This window comes from Sebastes umbrosus, chromosome 19, assembly GCF_015220745.1.
Source record: "Sebastes umbrosus isolate fSebUmb1 chromosome 19, fSebUmb1.pri, whole genome shotgun sequence".
NCBI lineage: Eukaryota > Metazoa > Chordata > Actinopteri > Perciformes > Sebastidae > Sebastes > Sebastes umbrosus.
This window is the reverse complement of record NC_051287.1, coordinates 26,497,009-26,519,660: the sequence shown is the minus strand read 5'-3', so window position 1 is coordinate 26,519,660 and position 22,652 is coordinate 26,497,009. Positions and strand designations below refer to the sequence as shown.

The following is a 22,652-nucleotide window of genomic DNA, read 5'->3' as shown; positions in this document are numbered from 1 at the left end:
CTGGTGTGCATCTCAATCATTCATTTAGCATTGAAATAGTCTAAACTTTCAACACACATTCTCTCTCTCACAAACACACACCCACATACCACACACACATACACACAGCCAAGAGGGTGTTAACATGAGGATTGTATATTTAAATGGATGATCCTGAAAAGGCTCCATTAAAAAGGAGCTTGTGTAAAATAGCATGTGATGAATTAATAAACCTTTTGTTTTCCTGTGTGCATGTAAAGAGGGGGCCTCTTACACTTACACTATGGTATCATTTAACATTTATTTTTTTAATTTTAAATAATACAATAAATATACTAACAAACGAACATTGGCTTTGGTAGAGTTACAAGTTCATCATTTCTCTCCACTTCACAATCGTGGACATGAGCTTTTTATTCATCTGTCGCATTGATGTATCCCGATGAATAAAAACGTGGGACCGGAGATCACGCTACAAAATCATAACAAACAAGAGAAAAAACTTTACAATTTCATGCATACAGATAGGTTTTTAATGCTTCAAAAGACATACAAGAGTGGATGGCCACAGTAAACTTGAATTTATTGACATAAAAACCATATAACTTCTATCCTCTTATCCTTACACAGGTTTGACAAGACTGTGAAAACAAACAAAAAACAGACAGACAAACGGAAATCTACAAAAATGAAACCAAACAAAAACAATGGCAGCATCACTGCTGGTTTCTGGAAAATTTACAAAAATTTGTTTCTCCTTTTTTTTTTTTTTGAGAGGAAAGTTGTTAAAATTTGGGCGTACTGCATCACAATGAAAATAAAGCCAAAGATCTACAAGCATATTGAGTTATCTTAACAAGAAATAGTTCAAGTCACATATTTGAAGATTTAAAAAAAGAAGGAAACAAAACAACCTATGTATGAAGGGCTGTAAAGATTCTGTGGTAGATACTAGTGGTCATAAGCATAGAGAGTGCATAGTTTGAACAAAGAGCATAATTACAATAAGGGCAAAAATAGTAGACCTACAAGCTGCATGAGCTAACCGCTTTCATCTGGCTAATTTAGTGACCTGCTTCTACTGTGGTTAAATCAAGAAAAATACTTTCAAGTTGTTTCCCATAAAATAAAACAATGATTTCAAGCCACCACGGCCCTTAAAGCTAAATATATACCTGAAAACCTTTGGTGGAAGGGTTTAGGGTTTCATACACCAAACAAAACTTTGGACCAGATCCCTTTGGATGCTTCGGCCCGATTACAACAAGTCCACTTCTTAACTCCATCAGTGTGATGTAGCACAGATGATCCAACAGCACAGAGCCACAACGCAGCATCTTAGAGCAATGATATGCAAAAGCCAACAGAGTTTCCTCTCGTTATTCCAACATTTTGGTACAAGTTTCTTATCTGTGCGGTCCGCTGAAGCAGGAGATAACAAAACGCCGCCATGCTGCACTGATCTGTTGGTGGATATGTAGAGAAATGGCATGCAAAACACCACCGCTGAACATTAAAAAAATTAAATAAAAAAATGGATGCAGCAAAGATCCACCTGCGTTGGATGTGGGAGTTAAGAGAGTCAGGGGGCTGCTGGTGACGGGATATTATCACCACAGATTTCCTTTCATTCAAACAACACAAACTAGAAAAATACATAGCACCACAGAAGAGAGAAAATAGCACCTAGTTTTGATTTCTTTGTGTTTTCACTAAAATGTGACATCATCTCCCATTGCATAGTCAGACAGATGTGTATTTCAGGAAAAAAATAGAAGCTGTTTATTAAGTTAATGATATTCTGTTCAGAGGACACAAAAGGAGGAATGTATTCTTTTTTTTGTTTGTTACGCAAATCACATAATATCACAGAGCTTGTTTCCGTCTTTTATTTCCATTCTGCTCTTAAATTACAACAAGGTGTGCTCCACAACTGCAACAAGACAGGACTTCCCAATTTTTTTTTGTTTTTTTTGTTTCGTTTCTCAAATTACAAGTCGAATTTCCTCACTTTGGATATATTTCTACAATTTAGATGTTATCCCCGTATCCATCGTCTCCTACTGTACCTCACAATGAATAAAGTCACATGCATGTTTTGAAGCCAGAAGCAATAAACAATTACCAGGAAAAATATACAGAATGTAACTTACAAACATAAAAATTATTTATATATATTTATATATATAAGGTCCATTCCAAGGGAATGGGGAGAGAATTATGCACAAACAAAGCTCCTGTAGCTAATGAGCGAACAAACCAACAAAGACAAGTGGAAGAAGCCGGGGAGATGAGGGAAAACATGAGATCAGAAGTTAAGAAAGGAGCCAAATCAGATGGAGTCCATGGCAAATACTGCGAGCGTCTGGAACGGCTGCAGCTCTCAGGGTCGCCTTCGTGGTTTGGGTAAAAAAATTATCAAGTGTGATGACATGGGACTAGGGTTGTGTGTGTGTGTGTGTGAGTGTGTTGTGTAGGAGGAGGATCTGACATCCAGTTTCAAAACTTGCATGTGATGGAGAAGGCACACTGAGGTTTCAAGGTTATTTCCTCTATTCCTATAGAATTTCACTGTATTCTCAACTTGATTTTCATTTTTACTCATACTTGTTGCTTTATGGAAACAAAAGTTACTTTTTTACAAATAGAATTGTCCTATTCTTTTTCAATTGTTTTTTTTTTTCTGAGAAAACAAATATATGCTTTTTTTTTCTCCATTTGTTCAGTAAACAGTCTTAGCCCATGAAACAGACAGGGCCCACTTCAAATCCAAACTTCTGCGTGGAGCCGCCGAAATCGTTGAACATGATGTCCACAAATGGCACCTGCTCCACCTTCGGTGTGTTGATCTCAAGTACTGTCCTTTTCATAACCCTTTTTCAACTGTGGAGGAGAAAAAGACACAGCAGGAGAGAGAGAGTTAGTGTGTGAAAACATATCCTTCAGAAAGAAATATTGACTTGAGCCACCACGAAGACAACAGAAACATCCTTTTCTGACAGTGTTCATCAGAGGAACCCCACCAACCGCTTACACAAACACACTAGGGATGCTCATTTTGAAAGATGTTCTTAACCGATAACCGACCCTCGTTAACCGATTATTAAACGTTAACCGTCGAGATTTGTGCCTCTCATGCAGCGGTGTACCAGCTGCAGCAGCACAACAGATATTGGTTGACGGGAGTCTCCAGTTCACCGTCCGGGAGCGTTAACTTAGCAGCTACGATGCTGCGTGTAGTGGTCGCGGACATGCAGCCACTTTCCCAGTAAAAAGTCTCCACCACACATTTAGTTTAGTTAGCAGGTTGTCAGCTGTGTGTCTGCCCGGTGTAACTTTAGCGAGTGTCCAACAAACAGTGTGTGTGTTTGTGCTACGTTAGCAGCTCTAGCGTTGCCGGAGGCTTCGTGCTCGCCGCCGCACACGTAGTCTGAGTAACTTTAGTGAGTTCCCAACAGGACTGTGTGTGTGTGTTGATGGTGAGTGTGAGGTTGTTGGTGGCGTTCTAGCTGTGATCGTAGGTGTAGCAGTGTGTCTACAGTTTTATTTGACGGTGAATAAATGATACGAAACTACAACTCCTCTGCGCCGAGACGACTTCCTGTATCCTACAACTCCGGCTTCCGCCTCTTAAGGTGGGCTGTTAAGGTGGACTAGCTTTTCTCCTTAAAGTGACGAGCTGCTCCTCCTCTAACATTTCTTTTAAACCGTTATAACCGATAGCGTTAATCGGTTAAAATGCTTAGTGTCGGTTAACGGTTAATTATGGACAATCCCTAAAACACACACATCTCTCTGACTCACCGCACAGCCATCGACCACGGCACGGATGTAGGGGTTGTTATCATAAGACATCTCCTCGTCGTTGGAGCCCAGGAAGCGGATGGCCTTGTCGTAGTTGTCCGGGTCCTGGTCGTGCCAGGCCACCGACTGGTAGCAGTTGTACGTCATGTTCTGTCTGGCCGCCGCGCTCAGCAGTCGCATGAAAGTCATCTGGACCACGCTGATGGGGTTACCCTCGCATCCACGTAGGACAGCTGCAAAGAGGATCACAGACGGAGTTGAACAACACCCGAGTCAAAATGAGTGGACCGAGAGGAAGAGCATCCTGAAGATCCTATAAAGATTCACTGAGCACACTGTCGTGTCTATACTGTGCAGCGTTTTCGTCTCTTGGGAGCCATTTTGATTAAATTTATGATTAGTGATTTGTATTCCTGTTTTACTGCTGTGTTTGGATTTCTAGGACGTGTTTCTTATTGACAACAGCGATAGAAAGAGGGGTGTCATCCAAGGATACAGAGTTAATATAACTACCATGCTCTGTGAGCGCACAGAATAAAACTAACAGAAGTTCAATTAGACACTACAGACGACATACTGACTTGATCATTAAAGGAGAAGGTTGCTGAAATCCGAGATTTTCTTCAAATAAATCCCATGAAAAGACCAAACCAACAATGTGTGAGTTTGTTTCTCAATTCTTTCCGACTTACAAAAGGCCCATTTCCTATAAGAGTTGGGCAATGTAGTTTTTAGCAAACATTACTCAAACAGCAGCAAAAAGTGCATTTAGCAGGGACTATTTTCACACGCGGATTAATACACATTTAGTGCACTACTGAGTATTTACCATAGACTGTACATAGGAAGTGGACGTAGTCACCGTGACGTCACCCATTGGCTTGTAGACTACTATTTTGAAGCCTTGAGTTTGGCATTTTGGCCCACACCATCTTGTTTTTTTGCAACCAGAAGTGACACAAGAGGGTGGAGCTAAGTAGAACCGAACGCTGAATAAGACATGTTTAGGCTGACCAAAAAGGTTATAATTAAACTTTCATGAAGTGAAAACACACTGTGAAAGGGTTAAAGACCTAAGACGAAAAACACGGGCAACTCCCAGAGCGGAAAACACCGTTATAGCGACCTGTCAATCACAAGGTAGCCCCGCCCTAAAGCATCCCCTTTTTTATGGTCTATCTGACTCTAAATGGGACCATCATTTACTAAATGAACATCATGCTGTATTGAAGAAGACTTGAAACTAGTGATTGAGACCATAAACTCATGTTTACAATGTTTACTGAGGGAATAAATCAAGAGAGAAGTAGAAGCTCATTTTCTCATAGACTTCTATACAACCAGAGGAGTCGCCCCCTGCTGGCTGGTAGACAGAATGCAGGTTTAAGACACTTCCAAACAACTTCCTTGTTGGCTTCACTTCTCAGAGCCGGAGGTAGCCGCCTGGTATTTACCAAAGAGTGGTGTTGTGCTGACCCCTGTGGTGTCATATAGCTTTCTGGGTGATCAGCCCGATTTGACTGTCTGTGTTCTCTCTGCAGGTGACCGTTAGAGCAACTGGGGACACCCGAGGGCGTTCCCAGGTTGTCTGGTTGCAGCTGGCAGCCAGCTGGCAGCCTGCTGGTCTCTGGTTGACTCTCTGCTGGCTGCTGCAGCTTCGCTGCTCTCGTGTTTGGTTACTCACTCACTCACACCCAAATCTTCCACTTGTGCACACCACAATCTACTGGCTTTACTGATATCCACACCCATACTTTAATTACTAAAGTTACCTTTTTAATATTGTTCAATTTGGCCTAATTTGATTTCATTTGTTCAATTTTAATACGGTGTGTTTCCCTTTTTGTTGTGGCCACTCGAGACAGGTCATAACAGGTCTATATCGGATTGACTTACAGTTTTTTTCAATTGCTAAAACACAATTTGTGAAACTAGGGCTGTCTTTGTTGAAACTCTACACACAAAAACAAAAAACATATACACAAAATACTAAATATCTCACATCTCTTGCAAAAGCAAAGACTTGATTCAAAACTATAACCTCTTGTTTATAGCAACACTGATGTGCCAAGTATAAAACATTATTATCTAGTCTTTTTTTCATTTGTAGCATTCTGTAAATATAGACTAAATATGAACACAAATGCTATGGGGAACAAACACATTTATTTATTCTCAATACTCATAACAGTATCAGACACAATAACTTCCTCTATCTCTCCAAAATATCCCTCCTTTGTTGTGCACACCAAAGAGCAAACCTGGATCCTCTTTGTAGTGTTCAAGCTCTGATTTCTAGTTGATCTGATCAGTTACAGGTGTTTTCACAGGTGCATTCTGGGTGCCGGTGATTGATAATTAAATGTGTTGTTTTAATGGCAGTGTTTAGCAAACAACACACAGAATTTTAGTTTTAAATTATGTATTTAATGTAGATAATTATGTGTAGTTATTTGCTTAAAGCAGACGATGTGCTCATTGTTTAGCAGACCTGGTCAATAGATCGGCTACGTGAGCGAGTGGTTTCAATCATTGTACCAGGTTTTGTGTCTTGACAACTGCAAAAAACTGTAAAATAAACTTCAATATTGTTCATCATAATGAAGGAACATGTCAGCCAGTGCAACTGTGTGGCTCACTGATGTGTTTCTTTGCACTACAATGGAGCTCTTGTCAGTAGAATCCCTTCATTGTTGGTTTTGGTTTTTCATGGGGATTTGTTGACAATAAAAAAATATTGAATATCACACGCCTTATGCTTAAGTAATGTGCAAATATATGCAAATGTCTCCAGGGTGAAGATGAGCGTAGAAAAAAAGACAACATTTCAGGTGTTGATCCGATATAGACAGGGAAGAAGGGCGCAGAATATCTCCACGGTCTAATGCCTGGAAGCTGTACTAATGTGCTTAATGCGGAAAAATCTGCCATCAAAGTACAGAAAATAAGCATAACTAAACACGTCATTTAAATGTTGTAATTATGTAAAATATATACCCAATATGAGCAAATTATGGTAAGTACATAATGTAATTATCTTAATAGGAAATATGTTGCAGTAATATGTTAACTTGCTGCTAATTAATCCAGGATTTGATATTTTTGTCCGTGCGTGACTATCTACATACCAACCATCAGGAATCCATTAGATCCACATAGTGGCTTCGTCTGTCAGACAAACGGGACGTACTGAGAGTAGAGCGCATGCAGCATTCACACCATGCAGCCGGAGCAGCAAACCGTCTGTGAGTCTGGACGTGGTCTTTCTCGACTTCTTCTTCTGGCACATAAGCGAATGTTCACACACAAACACACGCATGCACATGCAAACCCAGAGTACCGACACTCAATCTTGACGTTAACAGAGGGAGCTAATCATCTGTGCAAAACTTTAGTGCCAATGACTGATTAGATAATTAATCACAAGATATAATCAATGAAGACTTTGTTGTGCAGTTTGTCTGTGAGTGTCGGCATCGTGGCTCAACAAAGAGCCACTAGTTCTGGTGTTTTCATCCTCAGAGTGGCCGGGTAATCCCCATGCGTTTCTCACCTACCCCACCACTCTACCATCCCCTTTCAACCCGTCCCGCGCAGCGTGTGGATCCAGCCCGCCATCGCCAGAGAAACATTACCTCTTTATCATCACAGCCGCAAGTCAACAGTGACTGAGTACCCAGAAGCCCCTGGGTGGTGACTGAGTGCCTGACCTGCTTGACTCAGAGCTACTCCGCCGGATCTAAGTAGTGTTTAAGGGAGAGACACTGGGAATGTGAGTGCAGCTGAGTGGCTGCAGCAGAGAGGGAATGGTACTTATTCCCCCCCCCTTGTGGAGGATAGATGACCTGCTGAGGCAGGGACTTGTTGAGATCTATGACAAAACAATGTGTTAAATGATGTATTCCCTCTCAGGTGTTTTTATTAGCTATGTATGGATGTTGCTTCTTGAGTCATGGGAGAGTCGAGGCACACAGTCACTAGGAGATGCTCTCTTAATGTAGGAGAGGTGTGGCAGAGTGGAGTGGAGCAGCAGTACGCTGTTTCCCATTTGTTAAACTCCATGAGACGCCAAATATATGGTCCACGAACCTCTCCTCCATTTCCTCGTAAGAGCATCGCCTCTGTCATTGGACTGAAGGTGAGAGCAGCCCGTGCTGAATCATGCACCACCGTAAAGGAAACGACCAACAAGCAAGGTGCCACTGCATCAACATACTTTGCAGGGCAGAACCAGAACCATGCAGAGCCTCAGGCACACAGAGCCCTGGCCTAAGCCAGGACTCTGGGACCGCAGGCGGGGCCACTTACCAGAGAACCTCTCTTGTAGTGACTATACCATGTGCCTGGCGAGTCTTTGGGCCATTTTGCCATTTTGCTCTGTAAAATATAAGAGGCATTCAGGGAAGGGAAAGGGACTTGGGAAAGTCGGGAGTCTGGCTTACCAGTTTACCACGTTTGAATTCACTGAACCAGGAGCCAGGATTCTCTTTGACCCAGGATGTGAGCCTAGCCTGGGGGCATGGGTCGACGGAGAGGCAGAGGGAGGAAAAACAGCAGTGTTAAAGAAAGGAAACATCTTTTTTTTTTACTCCTCTCTTCTTCCTTCTGTTTGTCCTCTGAGGAGTCTTCTGGACCTGAAAGAGTATTCAGTAAGATCAACCAGACCAACCGGTCCGGGGCAGAAGATTTTAGTAAGCCATTATGCCATTTTGTACAGTACAAACCGTAGCTGGCAGCTAATTGCTGCTGAAAAATTCATGAGTACACAGTGATTAATTAAGCAATGATCGCCTGCAAGGAGCTCTTATACAGCGGCCTCTATCCCTGCTGTTCAGCGTTAGTGCTGTGCAGCCACGGTGCACTAACTTTGTTATGCCATTAAAAGCTGTGAGTTGGCCAACAGGGCACAGCTCTAATGATCTCAGCCATGACAATGATGAATTTCTCTATAATTAGATAGCAGGGTTTGATATGGAACTGTCATCAATAGCTTAATGCGTTAATGAATGATGAGCCGGAGATCACTTATCGCTGGGAGATGGCATACATTAGACCCATGCTGCCTTGAAGGTGACCTCCAGTTGTTTTCACCGAGCACAGGAGGAAATTCTTTCTGTGACTTTCTCTTTTTCTAGAATCCATGACGGCGTGTCAGACTGTGATTCTGTGGACAGTATAGCTATGTGCTCTTATAATAACCGTGCCAATCTAGACGCATGTGGGTGTGTTTTGCAGTCTCCACGTGGAAGACTGACAGCGCAGGCTTTTCTTCAGCCCATCCCCAGCCCGCTATAAAAAGTCTGCTTCATTATTCTAAGCTTAAGCAAACTCCTGCTCCTCTGAGGCTTGGTGAGTGGATCATTAAAATGGCTGTAGCACTGTGCTGTTACACAACCCTGACGTGTCAAAGACAGTGTTTCCAATGTTTCACCACTCCGCTTGCTGCTCCCCCCTCCTCCTCCACACACTCATGCATAATGAACCTCAAATCTTCCACAATGTGTCTGTCACCTGCCAAAGGCTTTAGAGGTCCTTAATGGCGTTCAATCTAAAAATGGCACTGAGACAATAGTGTGGACGAGTGAATGTGTGTGAATGAGGGAGTCGTGTCCCCGTGGTTACCGACTGTCACAACTAAACTGAGATTTAGCATGTTTGTAAAATAACTTTGGGAACTTTCATAGGAAAAAGAGGGAGCCCTGTTGCATCACCTCCCACACGGGCTAATCTCATGGAGGCTAATTATGTGGCTACACGAGTAGATACAACAGAGTAACTGTTGCAGCTAGCACTGTCTTGATATTTATTATTTATACATCGGCGGTTAGTCCCAGATCATTCTCTTACTTGACTGTCAATCAAATCCCAAACTGGAGGCTGAAAATAGTAAAAATGTTTTCCTTTCTCTTTTTCACACCACATCATCTTGTTAGCACGAATCCCATCCTTTCTGCGCAATATATCCAACCATTGTGTGTGTGTGTGTGTGTGTGCAAGTTTTTGTGTGCACGCGACCAGACTTACCCCTTCAGACTTCTTATCTGGGAAGATGCAGCTCTCTCCACCTGCTGTGAAGTTGCAGTAAACCTTGAAGGAGTCCCGGGAGCAGCCCTGGTTCGGATCAATCCAGTACTCACCTGGAGAAATAGAGATGAAGAGAGAGAGAGAGAGAGAGAGAGAGAGAGAGAGAGCAATGATTATAGAGTGGTATATATGATCTGAAGCCTATACTGTATTCCTTCAGGTCAACGCAATGTCTGACATCATATGGACCTGTTGTGCTTTTTTCCCTTTCCTTTAGTGTGTTATTCATTATTTGTGCATGTAAAAGGTCTGCAAAGTTACAAAAAAGCCTGTAGTCCACGCCAAAGGGAGTTCCTCTCCCCCACAGAAGCACTGCCCCTGAACTGCCTGAAACGCCTCGCTTCAAGTCCCGCCTTTTCTTCCATAACATGGTGATGTCACCAAGTAACACATTTGCATTATACCTGCCTATAGCGGCTAAATTGGCACGCCCTTACATAAAGCAACTGGGTTTTTCGGGAGGTGTATGAGCTCAAACAGACCGGGTGAAAAGAGGTTCTGCACCACAGCCCGTATGAGGAAAATAAAGCGTTTTTTTAAAGCATGTAAACATGTTCTGGTAGAAACCAAAAATACAAATATGCATCTGAAAATGAGCATAATGGGTCCCCTTTAATTGGTGGTGTTTCCTATTAAATTCAGCATAACAAGTGATGACACCCAGTTTGAGATATTCTAACCAACATCCATCTTGTGATTCCTGCTGTCTGATAACGTCGTCATTCAGAGATGGAACATCATACACACATAGAAATACTGGCATTAACTAATAAACAGCTGCAAGTGCCCTACAGCTGTGACGGATCAGCCGCTAAAATATTGAAAACACGATGTGATGATATAATTGATTAATCGTTTGGTCAGAAAAGATTACATAAAGCCTTTTGGGGGGGGATGTCGGATGTTCTAATTACTATCACGAGAGAAAAAGACGAGCGGCACTTTTGCTTGGAAAATTACTTCAACGATTAATATATTGTCAAAATAGCTGCCAAATATGTTTCTGCTGATTGACTAATCGATAGGGCTGCATAATTAATCCAAATTGTATTGAAATAGCAACATGGACTACTGCAATTTTCATATCGCAGGAGGTGCATTATTTGTTAAAGGTGAACTGTGTGTCAAAATACCATCTTAAATGAAATATCACGGTGCTGCAGAGATGACATCATATTCTACAGACTTAAGAAAACATCTTTGTTTGGTACAGATCCCCGCAACATATCACACCATAATCATTATTATATGTTTTTCAATGAAAATGGGAATTATCATTCCCTCTAATATTGCAAATATCAGTCAAATTAAATTTTTTCAAATGGTTCAGTGCTACTAATCGATTGATCCACAGGTCTATTTCTCTGACTTTCTCGCCCTGTGTATTCATGTCTACATCCCCCATTTACCTAACCTTGGCTTTTAAGTGATGTCCATAGTATACCATTTGCAGTGCATGTGTGTGACATCTCACAGCGAGGCTAGCAGCCACACTGCTCTAATTTGCAGCGCATGTGGACAGGGCCCATTTTTTCCCTTCAACATCTCCAGTGAGCTGCTGTGTGATAACGGCCATTTCAGTGGCGTAGTTAAAAAAGTGTGTGGCGAGCGAGGATGAGACAATAGACCTCATGCCTCATTTTAGACCGAGTGTTAATACGAACCATCTGGGAAGTCGGGGTGGCAGAGCTGCAGGTCTTTGCAGGTACGAGCGGGGTTGGTCTGTGTGCCAGCGGGTGCTTCATCTGCTCGATTTCCAGCTTGAGCGAGTTGAGCGAGCCAAAGATTTCCTCCATGCCGTCGTCGTAGTCCTTGTAGTTGGCGTCCACGGGCGCGTCGTCCATCATCTGGCTAGCGTCAATGCTCCTACGAGTTCTGCCCTTCATGGAGGACTGGATGGGGAGTGGGTGGATGACATCGCCGGGAGGACCCTGTTATGGAGAGAGACAGTCAGAGATTATGTAAATGTCTAGAGATAATGACTCACACACTGAGGAGAAGATGCAACGAGGCTTTGACTTACAGGAGGGCCAGGAGGTCCAGATGTACCGGTCTCTCCCTTTGGTCCAGTTTGACCCTGAGCAGGACAAATTAAAGCAATGCTTGATCTTATATGACAAATGATTTAATGAGTGTCATGTTTAATGCTTGTTCAGTAAAACCCTTACCGATGACCCTTTAGCTCCTTTGGGACCAGCAGGACCCTAAAGACACAAAAATGTCCAAGTAATCAATATTGGCTCAACATTACATGCTATTATTCAGTGTCACACATGCAGTAGCACGACACATATGAGGGATCTTACAGGTAATCCAGGAGGACCGAGGGGACCAAGTGGACCTGAAGGACCAGCAATACCCTAAAGGACAAAAGAGAGAACCCATAACTGCTTTGTGACAACAGAGGACGTTTAATCCTGATGCAACAGTATTGACTAGAGTAGAATGTTTGGGTCTTTTAACACACTTAGTTGTGTTTACTTACATTGTCTCCTTTGGAACCGTGTGATCCTGGAGGACCAGGAAGGCCTCTGTCACCCTTTTCTCCCTGTTCACCAGGGGGTCCAATGAGACCAATAAGACCCGGATGGCCCTGAGGGTTAGAGAACAACACAAACATTACATCAATACGACAGTCGATAATACACCATCACAAACATTAGCCATATAATACATCTATCCGGCACACCCTCTAATCATTAGGGTAACGATTCGATGGCTGGAGGCAAACAACACACCTAATCAATCTGTTAGGAGAAAAGCTCCATTAGTCTTAATGCTCCACATCAAAACATTCAGCTCACCTTTTCTCCTTTGACACCAGAGTCTCCTTTCAAACCAGGTAGACCAGGAGGACCCTGTGAGAGGGGTGACACATTGGAGAGAGAGAGAGAGAGAGAGAGAGAGAGAGAGAGAGAGAGAATTGTTGGATGAGGATTCAGATCAGATGGCACCAGGGCTGTCAATCCATTCAAATATGTAATCACGATAAATCACAAATAAATCACACGTTTTTTTATATGTTCAAAATGTACCTTAAAGGGAGATTTGTCAAATATTTAATACTCTTATCAACATGGGAGTGGACAAATATGCTGCTTTATGCAAATGTATGTATATATTTATTATTGTAAACCAATTAACAACACAAAACAATGACAGATATTGTCCAGAAACCCTCACAGGTACTGCATTTAGTATAAAACTATATGCTCACATCACAACATGGCAAACTGCAGCACAACAGGCAACAACAGCTGTCAGTGTGTCAGTGTGCTGACTTGACTATGACTTGCCCCAAACTGCATGTGATTATCATAAAGTGGGCATTTCTGTAAAGGGGAGACTCGTGGGTACCCATAGAACCCATTTACATTCACTGATCTGGAGGTCAGAGGTCAAGAGACCCCTTTGAAAATGGACATGACATTTTTTTACAGTAAGTTTGGAGCGTTATTTAACCTCCTTCAGGACAAGCTAGTGTGACATGGTTGGTACCGATGGATTCATCAGGTTTTATAGTTTCATATGATGGCTATATACGTATGTCTGGCTTTAAAACTGAGCAGCTGCAACCTAAAAATCACAAGTTGCATTAAAGAAATTAGTGGCTTTAAAACAAATTTGCGTTATGATCACGTTAACTTTGACAGCCCTCGATGGCACACATTACGTGAAATACCGCAGTTCAAATATCAGGAGTCACTTCTACTCACCATAGGTCCGGGAGGTCCATCTGGGCCTGGAGAACCAGGAAGTCCTTGCTCTCCCTGCATAGAAATACCAATAAAGCAGCGTTTTTACCCCCGTTAACATAACTAGCACGGCTCCTTTATGTTCAGCAGTTTATTGAAATCATTAACCTGCTCTGTGAGCTCTTTTAATACCACACAACATCCAATGATAAATTGGTGTGATGGCAAGAAACACTTTACTTACAACTGGGCCAGGGATACCCCTGAGGCCTTCAGAACCGGGCTTGCCAGGTGATCCTTGAGGACCAACAGGACCCGTCTTTCCTTGGGAACCTTCCAAACCAGACTCTCCCTTTCACACAGAAACAGGATGCATGCAAACCATTAGATTGTTGCTCATTTGTTGGTGACTTGACATCTCTGGTGGACAACGTGAACAGAAGATGTGTGTTTGTTGGATGCGTTACCTTGGTTCCCTTCTCTCCTTGTCTTCCCTCAGGTCCTGCTACTCCATGGGGGCCCTATTTAAAAAAAAAAAAAGATTGCAGAGAAGAATATTGTGGAATACAAACACAGAGCATTTTATCATTTTGCAATGACAAGAGAGCACAGGACAGTACTTACTCTCTTTCCAGGTGGTCCGGAGGGACCGGACTCTCCAGTGGGTCCAGGAGAACCCTAGTTTCAATTTGAACAAAATCAAAATTAAACAGTATTCATTTTGTGATTCAAATCACATTCATCATGAAATAATTCCTTGTCTGCACATAGAGTACAACACTCACAGCTTGACCAGCCTCTCCATCATCTCCCTTGTCACCGGCGGGACCGTCTAACCCCTGCATGAGAAATGAACAGAGCCTCAGTCCTGCTGCATTGCATCAAAAACAATCTGTAAAGAACACAGTTTACACAATTCATTCACTCATGCCATACGTACAGCTGGACCGTTCTCTCCAGGGGGGCCAGGGTCACCGGGGAAACCACTCGGACCCTGAAATCAATAAAACTCACATTACTTTTTTATTGAGAAATGATATTTAGTTTAAGGTTACAGTCTTGGTCTTCTGTGTGAGGTGTTGAGAGTACACAATTTCTAAAATAAAATGTATTTTCTGAAGGTGGAAAAAGACTTACTGGGCTGCCTTTGGGACCATCATCTCCAGGGGGACCCTTAGGGCCAGGAGGTCCAGCTGTACCAGCCGGACCGGACTCTCCCTTTTCTCCTCGCTCTCCTCTTGGACCCTGGTATAACACGCAGTATGCTAGTAAGTCTAATTCAGAGATGCTTGCAGAAAACAAGTGGAAAGTGACTGAGGAAACTTCATTATACTTTAGAATCATTGTAGATAAACTGATTTTTAGTCTAGCTGTTGACCAACAATGAAATTATAGTTGGTCCTTCAGTCTTTGTTATTCATGTAAATATGGAGGACAGAAAATGGGATAACTCACTGGTGGGCCAAGTTCTCCCTGAAGACCTGGCTCTCCTGTTTCACCAGCATCTCCCTGATAAGAGAGAGAGGGAGAGAGGGTGTTAGAGGGTGAGAGAGACACATCCATTATCAGAAAGGTGATTTGTTGATCCAACATGGTTCTAAAAATCCCATCATTTACAGCAGCGCTCACTGCTCCGGTGCCCTTGTCACCCAAATGGGGAGGGAAAGAGATGACACAAGAGATTTCAATCCATCAAGTGTGGGCAGATTGGGTGGCTGGAGCGCAGGAGGGCGCTGACCCCACTGTTCTCTCTGGACCCAGCCCATATATCTTGTCCTGTTCCCCCCCTGCCTTATTGGATAGTTGCTCTGTTGACTCACCTATACAGCGGGCACTATCGTTATTCACTGTCACATAAGCCTACCGTCCTCCCTGCTGGGGTTTACTGCAGATGCCACACCTGTTTAAGGGACAAATGTCATATTTGGGAGACGGGGAGCCAATCGATAGCTCTGCAGAGGCGATGCCAAGCTGTGTGCTGATGTGTTCTGATAAGCATGTCCACATTCTCTCTAGCATAAACTGTGAAAATCAGCTGATACTCTTCAATTAGTGTCTGGCTGTCTTCCCAACCCTCTCTTGTTGCTGTCAAGAAATCCACTCTAAGCAGTTGGTACGCCTGTTTAAAAGCATGACTGATCCTCCTGTATTAGGAGCTGGTCTTTATGCAGAGTTGCCTTCTGAGAAGCCCTTAACTCCATCCTGACAACAACCTGCTCATGTTCACCACGGGGGCTGCCTGGAAATCTGCTGACAACAGGGAAACGGAGAGCATGAAAGACAGCTGCTCATCACAGATATATGAGGGATGTGTTTACAAAAAAAAAAAAAAAAGCCTGAGCTCAGTCGCTCGCCAGCTACCCCGGGGCCGGCCAATAAAATGCCAGATCAGGTAAAGAGTGATTAGCCAAAAGAGCGCTGCGTTTGTTTTCACAGGAGAAGGACAGGCTCTCCTCAGGGAGATTATAAAGGAGCAAAAGGTGATTCTATTGACTGAACTGGATAAAACAAATCACACCATCACTACGGAGAGAAAGTGATGAGAAAGTGCACAGCGCTGCAGTCCAGCTGCTGCAGACGCTGCCAAAGGAGGCCTTTCATAATGAAACAGCAGCAACAAATAAGAGCCGGAGCTGATTTTATGAGAGACGCCTCTAAATAATGCATTCATCATACAGTGCCTCTGAGTATTAATTCATACTCTCTCCACCCAGCAACGGTACTGTTGGGGATGACAGCACGTCCACTAGATTTGCTGTGCATCTGTCACTCTATGGCAGGAAAACTGTCTCATTTAAAAGGGTATCATATAAATAGGCATGGGAAATATTAATGGCCACAAAAGCCTTTTAAAGAGGTATCATGCACAGTCAGTTTACCACACAGCTCTCAAACAAACTGCTAGCACACTGAATCTGTCGCTTCCAAAGTGTCATAAAAAAACAGTCGACTGGACAAAAACTGAATCCCGTATCTTACAGGGAGGTTACAATGAAAAATGTGCACACCGTCAGATGCCACAGTGGTCTGGGATACAGATAACACTTGGGGACCTTTGTTGTGTTAAACATTCCCATCTAGAGAGACATGCACTGTTTATTTGGAACGGGACTAGAGGCGCCATCTGGAACAAAAGGCTGCAGCACGATGAATACATTGTCAGTTTGAAAGAAAACATTTCAGCAGTTTGAGTGGACGTCCACGATGGACAACAGCTACTAGCATCCACTTTAAAAGACAGTTTTTGTCCAGGCTGGCTTCTCTGGGAGGTGAGTCACAAACATGACTGTAGAGCAGTCCACATACAGTATTAACATCGGTGGGGGATGTTCTTTTTTCAGTTGAAATGGTGTTCCAAGAGACAATTACAGCTAGGTTGGTAATCGTATGAAACTAGATTTAAAAAAATCATCCAACCAAAAAACTCAGCCCAGTGTTGCCAACTCTTTTCCAATGAAAGCAGCTAGCAGCACGAGCTCCAGAAGTCGCTAAATCTAGAGAGAAAGTCGCCAAGTCGGCGACACTGACAGTCCGTCCCCTCAGGCCAAAATGATCATTATGAACGTGAACAGCGAACATGGTTATTGTTAAAACTCACAGCTGTCAAGCTAGCAGCTTTTGGATGGCAATGGGTGCACAGACAAAGCGCACGCAGGTAGACGGACGGGTAGCTCGTCCAATCATTACATTCGGTCCCAATGAAATGATCGGACGGGTTTATTCCAGTCATGCCACAGCCACAGATACTGGATTTTTTTTGTCAGGGCATTTGGTTTATTGATTGCTGTCAGGACGTAATGAGAATTTCAACAAATATAACAAAAAATACTTTTGAAGAAGATTACCAACTCCAGCTTTAAATCATAATTTCTGTGTAATTATGGGCACAAAATGTTGTTTTGGTAGACAAATACCTGAGAGGTTAGTGTGTAACTTTTTGTTTACTGAAGTGATTATATTGTCCATTTTACTTAATTCCCTACAGGACAGATATAATTAGTATGAGATATGAAAACAAAAGAACATAACCCAGAGGAGTTTTTGTGACTTTGGAGATGTCTGTGTTTACACCAACTAAAGAAGTGGCAGGTGTGTAATTAAAAAAAAAAACATCAAAATGACTTTATGTCACTTGACCTGCTAAAACAAAACGTCAGCTGCACTCCCAACCCAGACACAGAGGAGAGGTTTACCTTTTCTCCAACAGAACCAGGGTTTCCAATGCCACCAGGAGGTCCCTGAGGGCCATCGGCTCCCGGGGGTCCTGAGGGGCCTCGGGGACCAGGGGGGCCGGGTGGGCCCTACATGGAAGAGAGGATACAGTCTAATGAGTAAAGACACTTCAAACTTCTACTAATGTGATGTACTGAATGATAACACAGTCACTCACCATCTGACCAACGTCTCCAGTTTCACCTTTCTCACCAGGTGGACCAGGCAAGCCCTGAGGAGTGAGCAGAGGGTTTAATCATACTGCCTTAGCGTTTCCTAATTATAATATATGACCATATATGTTTTATCGCAGTCCGCACCTGCAGCCCAACTGGACCAGGAGGTCCGGGGAACCCTCTTGAGCCTTCATCTCCCTTCTGGCCAAACAGACCTTGCTGACCTCTGGGACCAGGCTCACCATCAGCACCCTGCACAAGGTGACAGATGAAAGGGGTCACAATCAGGAGACACAGCGCTTGGTGGTACTGTTGAATGATCTTAACACACAATGCAAACTAGACACTTACAGCAGGACCGGGTGCTCCGACGGGTCCTTGAGGGCCAGTGGGACCAGGTGGACCCTGCAGAGGAGAAGGAACAATCAACTCAAAACTTTCAAAACCAACGAACTCACAGAAAGAAAAAAAAAATGGATCAGCCTTGCAATCTCAGACAGTAAAATGATAAATAAATAATGTATTTATGATCGCTGTAAATCAACCACTTACATGCTCTCCTTTGTCACCCTTGCCTCCTTTCTGGCCCGACTCTCCGAGTTCTCCCTGTGGAACGACACGATCACAGTGTGAAATGAAAACAGATAAAACTCTCAACTCTAAAGTAATACAGTGAGAGAAGTGAGATCAAAATGTGACAATGAATGATGTTAAATTATCATCAAACACAGAAATATCAAAGCACAATAAAAACCTACACTCAACTACCAATCTTTTTTTAGAGATCTGGATATTTCAATTACATCAAATGGTGATAAATATAGTTCCCATCTGAGGGGAGGTGAGGAGGGGGGCTTTATCCTGATGGTGCTACTAGCAGCCAAAACAGAATAGATAATTAGTCCCATCTCAACCTGTTTGCACCAGCATTCCCAGAGTGAACCACCTTGCACGGTTCCTTCAAAGCCTCCACATGCTGTGGGTGTTTGGAGGAATAGTGTTAATATCTGCCGAAGCCAAAGGCATCTACTTTTGGGTTTGAGTCAGACAATGCTTTTTGTGAGGCAGCATTAGTCTTAAAATAAAAGCCTTGGAGTAGTTGGTTCCCCGTAGACGGGACTTAAAATGAGAAAGCGTCTGAATGTGTGTAAACATTAGCTTGTGAGCTCCTTTTTATCTGCATGGCAAATAACCCTCTGTATTCTGTGTGTCCGTCCGCACCGCGGGGACCAGCGCAAGGCCAGTTAAGAACTGAGGCGTTCTTCAAAGGATAGGAGATTATCCTCGGAGTATCTCCGCGGCTGATCTCCCTGCAAATGTTTTTAGAAGGGATGAGGAGCCGCTCTCGCTTCTGAATACCAAAGGGTCACTTTCACACATTCTGTCATTGCCACAAAGATTCCTCCCTCTCCTCTGTCTGTTTGTAGAGAGGAGTACAAAGCCGCAACAAGGCAGGTTCGCCTTTTAAAGATCTGTTAATCGATGCAAACTCTGTCAGACAAATTCCCCTTAGAGCGTTTAAGGTCACTGGGAAGGAGACATATATCTGGCTTAGATCTCAACTCTGAAGTTCTTTGTGAGCTGGTAAGTGTGCATGTGTGAAAATTGAATGCTTCAATGCAGCTTTTCTGAATTTCAACATATTTCTCTTACGGTAAAACAAGACATGAAAAGCAACCCACCTTGTCTCCGTCCTCTCCTGGTGGCCCAGGAGGTCCGCCAGGTCCTGGCAGACCCACAGGTCCCTGAATACCGTCTCTTCCAGCTGGGCCTTGAGGTCCTTTCTCTCCCTATTTTTCAGAATGTTGTTAGCCATGCTTAATCTGTGAAATTTGCCATTGCAGCATCGCCTCGATTAATGTGATGTTCTTACCGGTCCACCTTTCTCTCCATGAGGGCCTGGAGGTCCCTGGGGGCCAGGACGTCCGGGGAGACCCGTAGGTCCGGCTGGACCAGCAGCACCGCGCTCACCAGGAGAACCCTACAGCACCGCCGCACAGTAACGTTAGTAATCAGAGTAACTGAACGAAAGATATCAAACACTGAAACCAAATCCTAACATCAGGCACATCTACCAAATAGGTCAGACCTCCCTTATGTAAGTAGCAAACTGTGCATCTCATTATATTATGTAAGAGCCTGGAACAACTGAGGGTGGGAACTTTACTATGAAGACTATGAAGGTGAGAGCGAGAGCGAGAGAATGAGGGTGACAAACTGGGGATGCGGATGCAGTAAATTGTACTCACAGCAGGGCCAGGTGGGCCATGAGGTCCTTCATTCCCTTTCAGGCCGTGAGCCCCCTGCAGAACAAAATAAAATGAAGGCTTGAGAAAACAAACACATCTGTTGGGGAAGCACACATCCTGCCTTATGCTGGACTCCTTCAAACAGGCCCAGCGTGAGGTGGAAAACCTCCTATAGTCCCCAAAGTGGAGGCTGAGCGCAGCCGGGGAGAACCGGTATTTACTAAAAGTGCTGCGAACATCCTTTATGTTACCAAGGAACAGGTGCATCGCATCATCTCTGCATCCTAGAGTTAAATGAAAAGATGCTCCTGCCGTGATTTCTTTCTAACAAGTTTGCAGTAAGAAAATAGTGTGAATTGCATAACTAGCATTGACATGACTTTGTCAAGTTAGCATGGAATAAAAAATTACAAAATAAACAGCCTAGAGCACACTGTTCCTCTTCTGAAGCCCACTCAGGGATGTGATATCATGTCTGATTCTTCAAGTTAACCACAGTCTAACAGCCATTTAATAGCCCAGAACTATTATGCAATAAGCAAGCTGTGAGAGATATTGAATTTGTGAGATGCTTTTGTGCTGAGCAGAAGCGAATACTAACCACGGGACCAGGCAGACCTCTCTCTCCGGGGAAACCTCTTGGCCCAGGAGGGCCATCCTTACCTGCTGGACCAGCAGGACCGAAGTCACCCTGTAGGTCAAAGCACAACGTCATTCATTCTGTAAGTTTAGTGTAGTTACAAAAACTCTAGATTATTGCAGGTGTGATGCAGATAAAGTGCTTAATAAAAGATACAATATTAAATAGAGCGTCAGGATTCACCTTGGCTCCTTCTTTCCCTGCAGCTCCAGGTAGACCCTGCTCACCAGGTGGGCCTGGGGGTCCGGGATGACCGCGATCTCCCATTGGTCCAGTCTCACCTGTTGGTCCCTACAAATGAAAAAAAACAAAAAACAAACCCAGTTGCAGAGGAGGTGTGAACTACAGTAAGAGGAACACTGAGCAAAATCACCAATTCAATACAAACAAAAAAAAGATGTTACAATTTCTCCATCTCTTACAAAACATGGCGTGGAGAAGCTGAGCATTTGCTGCGTGGGAGGCCTACTAGTCATTAAGGCCACATACAGCTCCGTTATCATCAATGTTCTCAGCTGGCATTAGCAGAGCGGCTGGGAGGGAAAGTCTGTTAAACGCTTATGCATAATGGATGAAGAGCCCATTGCTAATATGAAAGAGGATAAACAACACTTAAGTCACGGCTCGCGAGACATATAGGTACGAGGATAAATCCATATTTATTGTCGGAAAGACAAAATGCTGAGAGCGTATCTGGTAACGATCACCTACAGGTACCTCTGCAACACAGAGTGTAACTTTTAAAACAATTTCAGATGAATACAAATACTTATTTGTTATTTTGCAGCAACTTTATGGAGATTTGTCACGGTACAATAGAATCCAATCAATACTGATGATACATGTAAGGGAGCAACAGGGACTCACCTGAGGTCCAACCACGCCTGGAGGGCCAGGAGGGCCAGTCTTGCCTTGGAATCCCTGTTTATAACAGAAAAAAAAAAACAGAGTGACATTACCATACGACGACTCTGTCGAATACAGATGAAGAGCTGAGTAATCCAACTAGATTACTCACAGTCTCTCCTCTCTGTCCAGGATGTCCAGGCAGTCCGTCTTTCCCTGAAGGTCCCTGAGAAATACAGACAAACGTATGAATAAAGAATGACAGCGGAAAAGGCAGGATGGCTTTATCTACACAGTCGTGTGTGGTGCATGAGGTGTATTGGACTCACAGGAGGGCCCTTTGGTCCTGGGAAACCTGTTGGTCCCTGAGGCCCTGGTAGACCCTGAAACAAATGACAAATGCTCAATAATTAGTTGACTCTATATGAGAAGGACTGCGTATGAGACAGGGTTAACAAGTCAATATATTGCCATATATTGTGATACTGTACGAAAGGCCATATATTGCCATTTTTTAAATTCAAATTTTAGAAAACTGTCATGTATAAAGAAGGCACCACCATATGAATACAATCAGAGTAAAAAGAAGTTTACTTATTTGAAGCAATCAGAACAGTGGGATCTATCATCCAACATCTGACTTCAAGAGCGCACATACACTGAGAGGATGCATCTCTTTGGAAATGAAATAAGCTGTGAGTAAATCTTTGCATGCAAACCATTAATTGAAGAAAGAGAACCGATACAGTAGTACAAAACGTAATATCGTGATACCTAATATTTTCAAGATTTTCTTACAGCCGTAGCTAGTTAGTAGAGATACCGGTATCAGAAATGTGTCCGATACTGCCCAAAAAATTCAGGACAGGGTATCGGCGAATGAAACAGTCTATGCACCGATCCAATACCATAATTTATTGACCCAGAAAAAAAATCAACATCCGGAAATCAATTCTTCTCCGTCGCT

The 22,652-nt window shown here is 43.3% G+C and overlaps 1 protein-coding gene across 1 annotated transcript in view; it reads right to left on the bottom strand.

The window, feature by feature from the left end:
• Window positions 1–490: 490 nt before the first annotated feature.
• Window positions 491–22,652, bottom strand: part of col5a1 (procollagen, type V, alpha 1) — an 87,920-nt gene continuing 65,758 nt past the window's right edge. The window contains 34 exon segments of the mRNA XM_037752006.1: window positions 491–2,843; window positions 2,845–2,862; window positions 3,784–3,998; window positions 4,001–4,016; window positions 8,226–8,294; window positions 9,808–9,920; window positions 11,532–11,606; window positions 11,609–11,798; window positions 11,891–11,944; window positions 12,036–12,071; window positions 12,174–12,227; window positions 12,353–12,460; window positions 12,672–12,725; window positions 13,584–13,637; window positions 13,807–13,914; window positions 14,030–14,083; window positions 14,187–14,240; window positions 14,348–14,401; window positions 14,503–14,556; window positions 14,700–14,807; window positions 15,018–15,071; window positions 17,756–17,863; window positions 17,953–18,006; window positions 18,095–18,202; window positions 18,302–18,355; window positions 18,503–18,556; window positions 19,633–19,740; window positions 19,824–19,931; window positions 20,200–20,253; window positions 20,801–20,890; window positions 21,023–21,130; window positions 21,707–21,760; window positions 21,858–21,911; window positions 22,015–22,068. Coding sequence (XP_037607934.1) covers window positions 2,715–2,843; window positions 2,845–2,862; window positions 3,784–3,998; window positions 4,001–4,016; window positions 8,226–8,294; window positions 9,808–9,920; window positions 11,532–11,606; window positions 11,609–11,798; window positions 11,891–11,944; window positions 12,036–12,071; window positions 12,174–12,227; window positions 12,353–12,460; window positions 12,672–12,725; window positions 13,584–13,637; window positions 13,807–13,914; window positions 14,030–14,083; window positions 14,187–14,240; window positions 14,348–14,401; window positions 14,503–14,556; window positions 14,700–14,807; window positions 15,018–15,071; window positions 17,756–17,863; window positions 17,953–18,006; window positions 18,095–18,202; window positions 18,302–18,355; window positions 18,503–18,556; window positions 19,633–19,740; window positions 19,824–19,931; window positions 20,200–20,253; window positions 20,801–20,890; window positions 21,023–21,130; window positions 21,707–21,760; window positions 21,858–21,911; window positions 22,015–22,068 — 2,679 coding nt within the window. The 3' untranslated portion in view covers window positions 491–2,714.